Source organism: Nicotiana tabacum, chromosome 6 (assembly GCF_000715075.1).
Source record: "Nicotiana tabacum cultivar K326 chromosome 6, ASM71507v2, whole genome shotgun sequence".
NCBI lineage: Eukaryota > Viridiplantae > Streptophyta > Magnoliopsida > Solanales > Solanaceae > Nicotiana > Nicotiana tabacum.
This window is the reverse complement of record NC_134085.1, coordinates 187,199,043-187,212,400: the sequence shown is the minus strand read 5'-3', so window position 1 is coordinate 187,212,400 and position 13,358 is coordinate 187,199,043. Positions and strand designations below refer to the sequence as shown.

Genomic DNA, 13,358 nt, shown 5'->3' with positions numbered 1-13,358 from the left:
ACAATTAGAAACGGAATATCTACCTGCTGGCTGCACACTCTGCAACTGACATGGCTCATCACCCGCCCCACTCTCCTTTGCTTCTTTATAATTAGAGTTAACCAAATCTCCTCTTACTTACTGTCGTCACATTCACATCACACTACTTGACTAGAGACCCTTTCACGGAATGCGATGAGCAATAATCCAAAACTGCACTCTTAGGGGTTGTTTGGTTATAGTTATCCCATATTTATTTATTTCGAAATTAATTATTCTAAAATACACTACAATTCCGGGATTAATTATTCCGAGATCAGTTATACCACAATTTTATACATAGTGAAAATAAATTTCATACAACTAATTATATATTATATAACTTATTAAAACTTTCACACATTATTTTTACCCAGTTAAATACAACTACAATAACATACAACTTAAATACAAATTTTATACAATATGTCTTTTGTATATTTTGTATCTGATTTATACATAGTAAAAACAAATTTCATACAACTAATTATATATTATACAACTTATCTACAATTTTCATACATTATTTCTACTCAGTTATATACAACTACAATATCATACAACTTAAATATAATTTTTATACAATGTTGTTCAACTTTCATACAATAGTTAAATAAATAAAAGAAAAATATATAAACAGCATAATACAATTTTTCTACAATTTTACTACAATTTCGTAAATATAATGTGTATCATGTCTTCTTCTTCTTCGACGAGTTTCAATCTGAAATTCAGCAAAAACTAAGTCTAATCTTCACCAAAACCCCTCAAAATTGAGATATAAACTCCAAACCATATTCCCAATTGTTTGCAACAACACCCAATCCAAACAAATAATGATTTTTGAAAACCCAAATTCGAATTCAAAGCTTCAAAGCTTTTTAATGGCTGTCAAAAGTGGAATTGCTGCTCTCTTTTCCTTTGCTTTACATTACTGAAATTAGGGATTGAGAGATAGAGAGAGACGTAGAGAGAATTCCCAATTCTTTGCAACAACATCTAATTCAAACAAATAATATTTTTGAAAACCTAAATTCGAATTCAAAGCTTCAAAGCTTTTTAATGATTGTCAATGGTGGAATTGTGGGCGGGTGCAAGATACGTGGGGGAGGGGGGTGGGACGTGGAGAGAGAAACGTGGGGGAGTGGAAGATATGTTAGAGTAATTTTAGGACACTAATTATTATCATTAATTCCCTTAAAATGTACAAAATGGTAATTGGGTATATAATGTAATTATAGTAAAACTTGAGTAGGGAGGGTAATATAGTTTTATATAGTGTATAACAATGTAAAAATTCCTTTTTTGGGGCAAAATACATAGTTTACCCATCAACCTTGTACCCAAATTCCTCTTACACACCTGTTCACTACGGGGATAATATTACACACTCAAACATTTTAAAGGTGTGCCAATAACACACCACTTTAACTACGTGGCACCTGCGTGTTCTTCACATAACACAAGGCGCGTAATGCTAAGAATTTCATGTCATAAGGTTTAAGAAGAATCCATGTGTCTAATTTTTAAGTTTTTTTTTTCTTTTTTACGCCAATTAACAAATTTAAAAAAATAAAAAATAACCCCTCCCGCTCTTGTCTTCTTCCCCGCCCCAACCCCCACCCCGCGTCTTCCTAGTTCCCCACCCCCAAGTTTCATCACCCCTCCCGCTATTTCGTCTTCTTCCCCGATTCAACCTTTTCCTATTCCATTTTCTTTTGGTTGCTCAAGATTCGAAATTTCTCCGAAAATTTCTTGGTGGTAGTTATGTCACTGAGAAGGACAGAATTGCAGAAGAAACTAAGTTTTCAGTTTCTTGTTTTGGAATTTTGTTGATAAAGTGGTCTTTTTGGTTCTTTCATTGTGCCAAATAAAGGACTGAAATTTTTCCTTTTCGTTATTTTCTTCTGGCTCACCATTATTGAGTTTTGTAAAAAAGAAGAGATAATACCAAAATGAAGGGTTGGTCGGAGATGGAGTTTCAAGCGAAATTCCGACCAGTAAAGTTTTTTTGGATATGTTATTTATGTGTATCTATTTGGGTGTTACGACTAGTATTTTTGTGGTAACTATGGCAGAATATTTTTTTTTTTTACAAAGAAGAAGGGTTTGCAATAGTGGAGAAGGTGGTGCAGTGGTGGGGAAAGTGGTGCACTAATTGTTGGATTTTTTATTTGAGTGGGTCGGATCTTTAAAAGGGTTGGGTGATTAAGTCCTTTTAATTTAGAGACGCGCGTGTGATACCCAGCATAGACTATTACTTGGACTGGTCAAAAGTAGTGTATTATTGACACACTTTTGAAAAATTAAGTGTGTAATATTATTCCCGTAGTGAACAAATGTGTAAGAGGAATTTGGGTACAAGGTCAATGGGTAAACTATGTATTTTGCCTTTTTTTTTTCTCTCCGAGCCACCTATGCGCATATTCGGACAATTAATATCAGAAAATCTCTGATTCAATTAATTTATTTTTATGACAGAGCTGGACACTTTTTATGTTTAAGAATTTTTTCATTTTCGATAATCAAAAGTCTTGAACTCTAAGCCTTGGGTGGCAAATATAATTTTAAGGCGATTGATTCATCTGAACTTAGTATTTTTTATGCAGAATGCAATCTATAAATATTTGTTACAAATATTGAACCTAAACTTATAATTTCAAAAGTAAAATCATTTTAGTACGGTAAACTTGAAAAATTGAATATATCAGGTTCAAACTCTATACATAATTATGAGCCAAAGAAAATAGATAGTCTCGTTTTTTCCTTTTACGTACAATTGTACATAACCTAAGTTTGTTAAATTTTTTATTCACCAAAAAAATGGGTAGTGACTGGGGAAGCTTGTTCTACGACAGCCACCAAAGCACATACACAAGCGAGGACTAATTTTTTTAAAATAAAAAAGACGAGAAGATAAAGAAAAAAGAAAAGCGAGGTGAGGTGGGCGGGGGAAGAATAACGCGATCTAAACCGAAGAATATTAGTCTATACCCTATAGTAGTTATTATTATTAAGAGCCGTAGGAGCCTCCTCCATTTTGGTTGAATCTGTTGTGTGTCCAATTCCACCCTCCACCTTCAGCCTACCCTTTCACACTGCTTTATTAACAATTAAAAGAAGAAAAAAAGGGGAAGATTTTCGATTTGGAGGTTTGGAACCATTATCATGACTTACGCTACTCACGTCCTTCGTCACTCCAAAAAGGTTTGATTCTGATTTCCTTTCTTTTTATCTATTCAATTTTTCAATATTGACTTGTATTCTTGAATCCCTAAAATCTGTGCGAAGAGGTTAATTTGTTGAAGGAAGAATTTGATTGTCTAATTAGTATGTGATCCATATGAGCCTGTGGTTGTGCCGCATTTCTAAGTCAATATTAAAAAGTATATGTATTTCTTATTGACCTTTTTCTTCAGTGCGGCAGACTTGTGATTGCCCGTGTTTTATTTTGTATGAGATTTTGGAATTGGGGTTAGGAGCTATGCTTGCAGTTGAGCTATAAACTAGTTTATGACTGTAGGGCTTAAATTTTATGAATTTGGAGCTTGTGATTTATATTGCTATTAGGTTGAATGAGGCACATTTTCTCACTGGCGATTTGATAGTCGGAAGCTGGTTCAATGCTCCCACCTAAATGAAATAACTCATTGCACATGAAGTGGGACATGAAAGTTCTTTATATTTTGCCAATAGCAGTTGTAGACTTTAGGCATCTGTTTACTGGTAAATATTTGTCTTATGGTGATATGAGCGCGTGGGATAATACTTGGTATGTTGTTGTTGTTATGATATGACCATGAATCTCATGCAATTAGTCTCACCATTTCGATCCTAGAAACTGTATCTAGTTATTTTTTGCCTTCCCTTTCTAGGCAAAAAGTATTCCTTCTTCCTCGCGGTTTTCTATATATGACTGTGGTGTTCGGGACGGTTTGCGCTCACACAAACTATTCCATCAGCTACCTGCTACCTCCTATCAGTATAGGTATCGGGTAACTCTGTCCACCAAGGCTTAGGCAGATGGGAAGAAATCACCTAGTACTTTTTGCCTACGCTGAGATCTGAACCTGAGGCCTCATGGTCTCCTCCCACTATATTAACCACTAGGCCACACCTCCATCACGATGCTAAAAAGGGAGAAAGAAAGAAAGGAAATACTTTAAATTATATAGTGGTGATGCATCTTATGTAGTTAGTCTTTTCGGATGCCATTGCCTAATCTATGTAATTTATCTGGTCCCGCCTTGGAACTTCCAACTGTGTTTTCAATTATTCCAGAACCTGTTCATCTCATATTATTTCTGTTTCCATTGCTTTCAAATTATTTGCAGATCAGAAGTTCTTCGAACTTATTACGGCATGACTCTGCTATTCTTGTCCGCTGGTTCAGTAATGGCACGAGGTCTTCTATGGAGAAGGGAGATGGTAAATTAGTATCTTTAACTATTGATATTTATAATTATCCGTATTATCATATGTTTTTCATTGTGTCCAATTGCTTAACATTGAATATGACAATGGCTGAACATGTCCATGAAGAATATCTTATCGTCATTCTTTTCTTGTTATTGCGACTAACCGTCTTGATGATCTCTTCCTGGTGATGTCTTCATTTTTCCGTGTGATGTTTGATTCAAATATTTGTGGCTTTTACAGATATATTAAGGTGCCAATTTGGTTTTGTTCATGTAGGGAGACACAGCATTCCCAAGTCCTTCAGTGGATGCAACTCAGGTCCAGCAGTCTCCAACAACCGTTGTAGAGCAGTGGCACCCACGGTTGTGACCAGACCTCTATTTCTTTTTTACCCTCCTTTAATACTTTGCTTTTTCCTGTTGAATCTTGAGCAGCAATGTTAACATCAAGATCGTGTTTCTAACTGTAGGTGTCATTTGTAGCAACACATAATGGAAATGCTTTGAGAACTGCAATTGATCCATGTGCCTCCACGGCTAGCATTGCTTTCATGAGAGGGTCTTCAGGGTTTGTTCTCTGGCTTACTTCTACATATTTTTGAAAATAATTTTTGATCATTGTCTTCAAGCAAATTCTGATTTGTCTTATTTGTGACAGATCACAAGTGCCTTCAAGGAGGTGTTTTTCCACTGCTTCAGGTACTTTTACTGTCACTTTGGCCTGTGGCTATTCAATTAGAAAATTTATTCTCAGGGCATCCTCCAGGATGCTTATAAACAATGTTTGATTTTATGGGCATTTATTTAATCACTGCAAGTTTGGTTCCTATTTATTGGTTAAGATTCACGAGAGGACAATGTCATGTCAATCCTCTCTAATTGAGTCATTTGCATTGCCATTTGGCCTATCTTTTAATTTAGTTCTATTTGTGTTTGTTTTTTCAACCTCTTGCTAGAGGGATCCTTCTTATCCTTAGTAGCTTCAAAATCGAAACATGGTACGAAAGTGGAAAACCCCCAATTTGCAATCAAATTAATATTGTATCTTTTCTGTTTTCAGATCTTCCTCCACACCAAGAGATTGGGATGCCATCTCTTTCACCTACAATGACAGAGGTATATAGCTCCTCTCATTAAAGATTCTCAGACCATCATTAGTCTTTTTGCGCTTCTGGTTGTCTAAGCGCCTCAGCAGTTTCTGATACTTCTATGCAGGGAAATATTGCTCGATGGTTGAAGAAAGAGGGTGATAAAGTTTCTCCTGGTGAAGTGCTATGTGAAGTGGAAACAGTAGGAACACTTTTTAGGTGCTATTATCATGATATTGTTGAGGGACTTTTTTTCCTTATGTGTCGTGACTTCTGCATTCTGGTATTTATGGTACTCATTTAATCCTCATAGGATAAAGCAACTGTGGAGATGGAGTGCATGGAAGAGGGATATCTAGCTAAGATTCTTCGAGGAGACGGGGCTAGCAGTATCAAAGTTGGAGAGGTATTGATTCTTAATCTAATTGATTGAGGGTACCAATTGAGTGTGTTTTATGTTGGTGTTACCCAACTTAGAGTCTAAGCCATGTGGTATAAGGGACTCACTATTATCTCTATTGTTGAATTCTTCACTTGTTTGTCTAGGATTTTCACTGTGTGGAATGTTATGCTACTTGTATAGATCAGCATCTATGTAATTGACACATCACACTGCACATTCCACCATAAAGGTTAATGCTTGGACCTCCTAGTTCCTTTTTGACTTGTATCTTTGTTGGTACTTTGTTTCTAAGCCTTCGCTTTGCTGACTTTTCATATTTTTAGCTAGTAGCTACATAGAGAACCCGATGATTCCCCTATTTTGTGATGTAATGCATCTGTTCAGTCACAGTAGGCTCCTAAACTCATATACTTGGCCCAGCAGAATTTTTCTTCCTCTTTGAATCTTTACATGGCAACAATAGCCAAATCATTGTGTGAACTAATCATAAAACTCATTGATGAATGCTGGAAATTCTGTAGGTGATTGCTATTACCGTGGAAGAGGAAGATGACATTGCAAAATTTAAAGATTACCAACCTTCAACATCAGATGCTACGCCTTCACCAAAAGCATCTCCTCCTCCACCTCCCAAAGAAAAGGTTGCCGAGAAACCTGTCACCCCATCAGAGCCAAAAGTTTCTAAACCTAGTGCACCTCCGGCAGATCGCATTTTTGCTAGTCCACTGGCTAGGAAACTAGCGGAAGATCACAATGTACTTATTTGCTCCAGTTAGGCTACTTTTGAAAGTATGATTCAGGTCAACATGTTTTAGCCATGACATTAATTCTGCATTTGTGTGAACATGAGCAGATACCTCTCTCGAACATCAAAGGAACAGGTCCGGAGGGACGAATTGTTAAAGCTGATATTGAAGATTATCTTGGTAACCTTTTCCCGATTCTGCATGTATACTTATATGCTAGATGATGTTACTGTTGGTTTTATGTCACTGAACGTGTCTCCCTTTTCCCTTATGGGAGGAGAGATCTCCCTTTAGAAGTTATGTAATTTAGAAGAATCAATAATCTCTTTTCTTTGATGTAGCTTCTCGTGGAAAGGAAACCCCTGCAGCAGCTCCCAAGGCTGATGCAGCTCTTGATTACATGGATATTCCAGTTTCGCAGATAAGAAAGGTATTATTTACCCCTTTGCGGGATGCACCATCATATTCCCAGAATTAGCCAACTTTAGTTGCTTGTTCGTGTTATCTACCATTCATCCCTTGTATTGAGTGTTAGATATACTTTTTGTTTACCCACTTCTTTTACATGCTCAAGGTTTTGTCCTAGTTATATCAGTTCTGGTGTAATCTGTGCAGGTGACAGCTTCTCGGTTGCTGCTGTCAAAGCAAACCATTCCCCATTACTATTTGACTGTTGATACATGTGTCGACAAACTTATGGAGTGAGTATTATTTTTCATTTCACAACAGCAGAATTAAACTTTCTGTTATTTATGTTGCACGCTGCTCGGTCTGCAGATTGAGGAGCCAGCTCAATTCATTGCAAGAGGCTTCAGGTGGAAAGAAGTTATCTGTTAATGATCTTGTAATAAAGGTATGAAACACTCCATTAAGATCCACCGTGCCACCCAACAAGGAGAAAGGAAAAAGAAACCAATGGTCTTTTTATCTCGTCAGGGAGACAATTCTGGCCTTCTTTCTGTAATTCGTGGAGGGTCCAGAAAAGAGAGAAAAAGTGACTATTCATGGACCTCTGTGTAAAAGTGGAGCTAGAATCTCATATATTCTCTCATAAGAAATCTTGAAAACTCCTTACTGGTTTGCTTAATCGCTGCAGCTTGTCCCAAAAAAAAACCGTTACTCCCCTGTCACATTATATATGAGGCTAGAACTATTTGGGAAGTCAAACATCTTCTTTGGCTACATTTTCTGGACGATAATACATTTTTTAACTATGAAAATTGTAGTTTTCTTTTTATAGGAAAAAATTTGTAACTTTCAGTAATACTTTTAATATAGTTTCTAAATATACCAATATTATTAAGTTGGAGAAACCACTGTCCAAATAGTATGGGGTGTATAAAACATAGTGAATCAATTATCAGTGATGATGTGTCTCAAAGAGAGATGACCTGGGTAACTTCATTGCAGGCTGCTGCTTTGGCTCTTCGAAAAGTTCCTCAGTGCAACAGTTCATGGACCAATGACTACATTCGCCAGTAAGTTAAATATGAGAAGACTTCTATAGTTGAAATTTGCAGTGGATATTAATAGTGCATTATTTCTTGCAAACACAGGTATCACAACATAAATATCAATGTAGCAGTGCAGACCGATAATGGGCTTTACGTTCCTGTCGTCAGGGTTTGTTCTCATCCCACTCTACTGCACTACAAAAATTGGATGTTTCTTGATTCTTACTATCAGTTATATTTTATCTTGGAAAAATTCATGTTGTCAGGATGCTGATAAGAAAGGTTTATCCACTATTGCCGAGGAAGTAAAGAGCTTAGCCCAGAAAGCAAAAGAGAACAGCTTAAAACCACAGGATTATGAGGTGTGCATTACAGTTGTTAAATATCTTCTTTGCATAGTTAGATTAAAGTATATTTATTCAATCACTTTTTTTTTTTTGTAGGGAGGGACATTCACCGTCAGCAATTTGGGAGGGCCTTTCGGCATTAAGCAGTTTTGTGCCATTATAAATCCTCCTCAGTCAGCCATTCTAGCTGTTGGGTCTGGTAAGTTTGCGTCTCAGTGGTTTGATATATTTTAGCTTGTGATATCTGTGCTCATCGTCATTGCTTAAACAGCTGAGAGAAGGGTGATACCTGGTACGGGCCAAGACCAGTATGAGTTTGCCAGTATGATGTCTGTAACCTTGAGCTGTGATCACCGGGTGATTGATGGTAAGTGGCTTGACTGCCTATTAACAGTTGATCTTCCTCTTTTGGAATCATGGTTAAACCTTTAATGATTTCAATTGATACCTTTGTCCAGGCGCGGTTGGTGCAGAATGGCTCAAAGCATTCAAAGGCTACATAGAGAGTCCAGAGTCTATGTTACTGTAGACTGATACTTCCTTTTCGTCTTGTCTTTTGAACTCTTCACGTTTTCCTCAATTAGCCGGATGAAATCTAGATGTATGATAAATGGGATTTTATGTGCCATGGCCTGATTTTATTGCTTGATATAAGCATCTTTACTAGGGAAAATGGCTAAACGACCTAAGAATAATGAGGCTGCAAGGCCATGTACCATTGATTTAGTCTTTCCCTCACGCAGAGTGTATAAACAAGTTTTTGCTCGAGGTCATTGAGTTGATCATCTGTCTGAATAAGTGGAATACTAGCTGGAAATTCATTGTTTTAATAAGATTCACTGAACTGTTAAGGCAGAGATGCTTCAACACGAGGCTGTTGCTTGAAGCCATGATTATCTTCTTTACTAACATATGCCATGCCAGTTCTGTCTGTTACTTTCGATATGTCTCTCCTCAGATAGAATTGAACCTTGTGGGTAATTGCCGTAGAGGTAGTTTACAGAAAATTTTGGGGTATATGATGGTAAGAAGATATTGGTGGAAGACTGAGGTAAAGAAAACAAACACCTCTCTTGCGATCCGCTCCACTTGATTCTAAGATGTACTTCAGCTTCTTCAACTAAGGACGAATTAGCAACTAGGATCAATGCTGCAGATGCTTTAGATCAGCTGGACAATGAGACATCATGTAGCAAGATCATATTGATTCTTGGGCCAAGATCCAACCCCCCATATAATGTCAGCTCGCAAGAGATGGTGTAAAAAATTAGTAAAAATTGCATGGGACGCTCTATTTGGTCGTCCCCTTTTAACTTATACCCGTTTTATTTTTCTGTTTGCATCCGTACCTAATTTTTGTTAGAAGCGTTTTAAAAAGACAATTTTGCCCTTCTTTAATAAAAGACTTTTGACAAATTGCAGGACAAAAACTTAAGCATGTTTAGGATGAAGTTTTAGCAAATGAACTAAAAAACTTCAGCTTGTTTAGATTGAAGTTTCGGATAAAACTCAGGACAAAACTGTAGACTGCGTTACAAAATTTCAGCATATTTTGGTATGAAGTTTTAGCAAATGAACTAAATAACTTCAGCATGCATTAACAAAAACTCAGTAGAAATTACATACTGCAAGACAAAAACTTAAGCATGTTTAGTCTAAAATTTTAGCAAATGAACTAAAAAACTTAAGCATGTTTAATTTGAAGTTTTAGCAAATGAACTAAATAACTTCAGCATGTTTAGGCTCAAGTTTCGGATAAAACTCATGACAAAATTGTAGACTGCAGGATATATAACTTCAGCATGCATTAGCATGAAGTTTTAACTTCAATGTGAAATAACTTCATGCTACATTAGCATGAAGTTTTAGCTTCAACGTGAAACAATTTCATGCAAATGTGATTCTAATGATGAATCTGGATAAGTTTCTAATTATTTATAAAGTTGTTGAGAGGAGAGGAGATCTTTTTTCACGAATGAGGTTGCAGATCACGAGATTAATGCGTGATGTAAGTTTTATATCTTTTGTCAGGGGTATAATTGTCATATTATTACGGATTTTTTGTCAGCTGGCTACCAAATCAATAATTTTTTAAAATAGGGTATAGATTAAAAGGTAGCACAAATATAGGGTAGGACTGCAAACCCCCCTCAAAATTATTATTTAAGACCACCTATATTGGATAGTCAAACTTCTCTATCACAGCCTCGTGTATTCGGTATTTTTTGACTGCTATAATAAAATATTGTTATAAAGGATATATATTATTATAACATGACATAAAAAATCGATTTGGAGAAAAGCGTAATTTGTTATAGAGGTTTGACTGCATTTTCTAGTCGGTTAGAAGTCATTTATATTGGAACCACTGAATTCGTAAGATAAGGATTCCTTACCCTTTCCTTTCTGATTGAACAAAAAATATAAATATCTCATCCACTTTCCCTTATTAGTTCCCTTGTTTCCTTTGTCAAAGCAAGTCTGTACAAGTTAATATAAAAGGGCAATCCCTGACCAGACTATTATGTTAAAGAAGCAAAATAAATTTAATTAAACGCTCACGTGTCAATATTTTTCCATCTTCTTTTTGTTAATGATTTTTAGAAGCTAAAGGAAGTACATCAAGATTATATGTAATGGCACAATAGGTAAAGACCCCCTAAATTTGGCATTTTTTAATAAGTGTACACCTTAACTACACGTGATTTTAATTACCTCCCTATGCTTATTTTTTCGGATTTTATTACCCCCATAAGTTAGTAAACCTCTCTATCGTGTATACACGCGTCGTATACATATAAATGCTTGCTGATATGGCTGTACACGTTGGAATAATTCGGGTATCCAATTAAAATACCCGACCCGCCTTGAAAATTAATCCCTCAAATTTAACCCATCCCTTTTACCAACGTTCATTTGATCGATAACATAGAAAAACTAGGGTTCACCACTTCACTCCCATCATCAATGACAGAGACAATTGTGCGTTCTTGAGCTTGATTTTGTGAGTCGATAGGATTCTCCGTTGAGGTACTGCTAAAAGCTACTGTGGAGGAGCTAAAAGCTACTGGGTATCTTTGATTCTCGCCAATATTTCTACCGTTTTCACTCTGAGTTTGAAGGTATGCGTGCCTCTTTCTGTTAGGGTAAAATCAGGGGTTTTATGTTGATTGTGACTTTTGCATGCATGCCGATTAGGGTAAAATTAGGGCTTTTATGTTGTTTGTTAATTTGTGGGGGTCTTTACCGATTACTGTTTATTTGTAATTTTCTGTATATAATTTTACAAACTTCTATCTTGAGAGTTGTTTTTTCCTTTTTCTTATTGCTATGTAGGGTCCCATGGATACTGAATCTAAGATGGAAAATTGGTGGGATATTGGTGAGTGAGGTAGGACCTCTATATGTTGGGGGTAGGGTTGAACATGTGACTAATGTCGACTGTGACCACTTGTCAATACCAGAGTTAGTTGATTATGCTAAGGATTTTGGGATTACAAAGTTAGGAAAAACTTATATTATGAGTGCTAAGGGTGGCATTTTGGTTGAATTAACAAAAGATAGGGATTAATATACCTTGCTATATTATTAAACAATGGAGACACAATAGACATTTTTGTCTCTTCTGACGCACAATTTGAGGAGGTGGATGCTATAGAGGGTAGCCAAATAAGCCACGTGGGTGAGCCTTTTAATGCATCTTCTAGCACACAACAAGACAATAGGGAATCTTTTGTTCCTTGTGGTCCTCCTTTAAATACTATTGCTGCAAATTCAGATCTAGGGTTACCTACTCCTTTGAATACCACTCAAGAAGAGGATTCACCCATAGATTGGACTTCCTCTTCAGAGGAAGAAGAATCTGTTGTTGTTGCTGATGATGTAGTAGACATTGCTGCTGATTCTCAACAAGTAGAACCAGCTGGAGAAGAAGAAGAAATATGGTTACCTACTCCTTTGAATACCACTCAAGAAGAGGATTCACCCATAGATTGGACTTCCTTTTCAGGGGAAGAAGAATCTGCTGCTGCTGCTGATTCTCAACAAGTAGAACCAGCTGGAGAAGAAGAATAAATAGCATCTGGTGATGAATCCGGAGGTCATTTGATTGTGGAAGTGATGTCCATGAAGAGTTAAGGGTTGTTAAAGAAGATCTAAAGAAATATAGACAAAAGAATAGGAGAAAACTTAGGAAGGAAAAACCTGATGGATCTTTAGGTGAAGTTGGAGTTGATGAAGGTTATGAAAACATAGATCAACCCCAAAAAAATATGAGTGACAAATTAGGAGGTGATGATGAGCCTTACTATGATAGTTCAGATCCATATAGTTTTGAATCTGAATCAGATCTGGAAGAGGAGGGTGATCCTGTATCTGATGATGATGTAGATGATATGGGACATTTAAGGGGAAGGAAAAAAACAAATAGAGTGTCTTATAATCCTTCTGCCAAAATTGTTACTTGGCAATTAGGGATGGTATTTGAGAATGTGAAGGAATTTAGAGAAGTAGTTACCAAGTATGCTATAAAGAAAGGTATTCAGCTAGTTAAGGATCCCAATGAGCCCCATAGAGTCAGAGTTAAATGCAAAACTGATTGTCCTTGGTTGTTGTATGCTAGCAGGGAAGGTAGGAGTACGAACTTCACAATCAAGACTTACAATCCAAGACACAAATGTCATAAAACCACTTACAACTATCTGTGTAATTCAAAATATGTGGCAAAGCAGTTCAAAGATAGAATTACCTCACAACCTAGAATTAAAGGTTGGGAAATTCAGGATATGGTGAGAAAAAAGCTTGGTTTTTATGTTGGTAAGGTTGTTTGTTTGAAGGCCAAAAAGATTGTGTTGAAAGAGATTATAGGGGATCATGTTGCTGAGT

General features: G+C 36.4%; 1 protein-coding gene across 1 annotated transcript; it reads left to right on the top strand.

The window, feature by feature from the left end:
- Positions 1-2,898: 2,898 nt before the first annotated feature.
- LOC107772318 (dihydrolipoyllysine-residue acetyltransferase component 2 of pyruvate dehydrogenase complex, mitochondrial) lies at positions 2,899-9,364 on the top strand. The gene is made up of 19 exons (XM_016591810.2): positions 2,899-3,225; positions 4,353-4,446; positions 4,714-4,799; positions 4,907-5,004; positions 5,095-5,135; positions 5,497-5,552; positions 5,652-5,726; positions 5,838-5,930; positions 6,449-6,682; positions 6,781-6,853; positions 7,015-7,103; positions 7,289-7,374; positions 7,451-7,526; positions 8,084-8,151; positions 8,230-8,296; positions 8,394-8,489; positions 8,571-8,673; positions 8,746-8,841; positions 8,933-9,364. Exons 1-19 carry the CDS (start codon positions 3,187-3,189, stop codon positions 9,001-9,003), a joined length of 1,641 nt encoding a protein of 546 aa, XP_016447296.1. The 5' UTR covers positions 2,899-3,186; the 3' UTR covers positions 9,004-9,364.
- Positions 9,365-13,358: the final 3,994 nt, after the last annotated feature.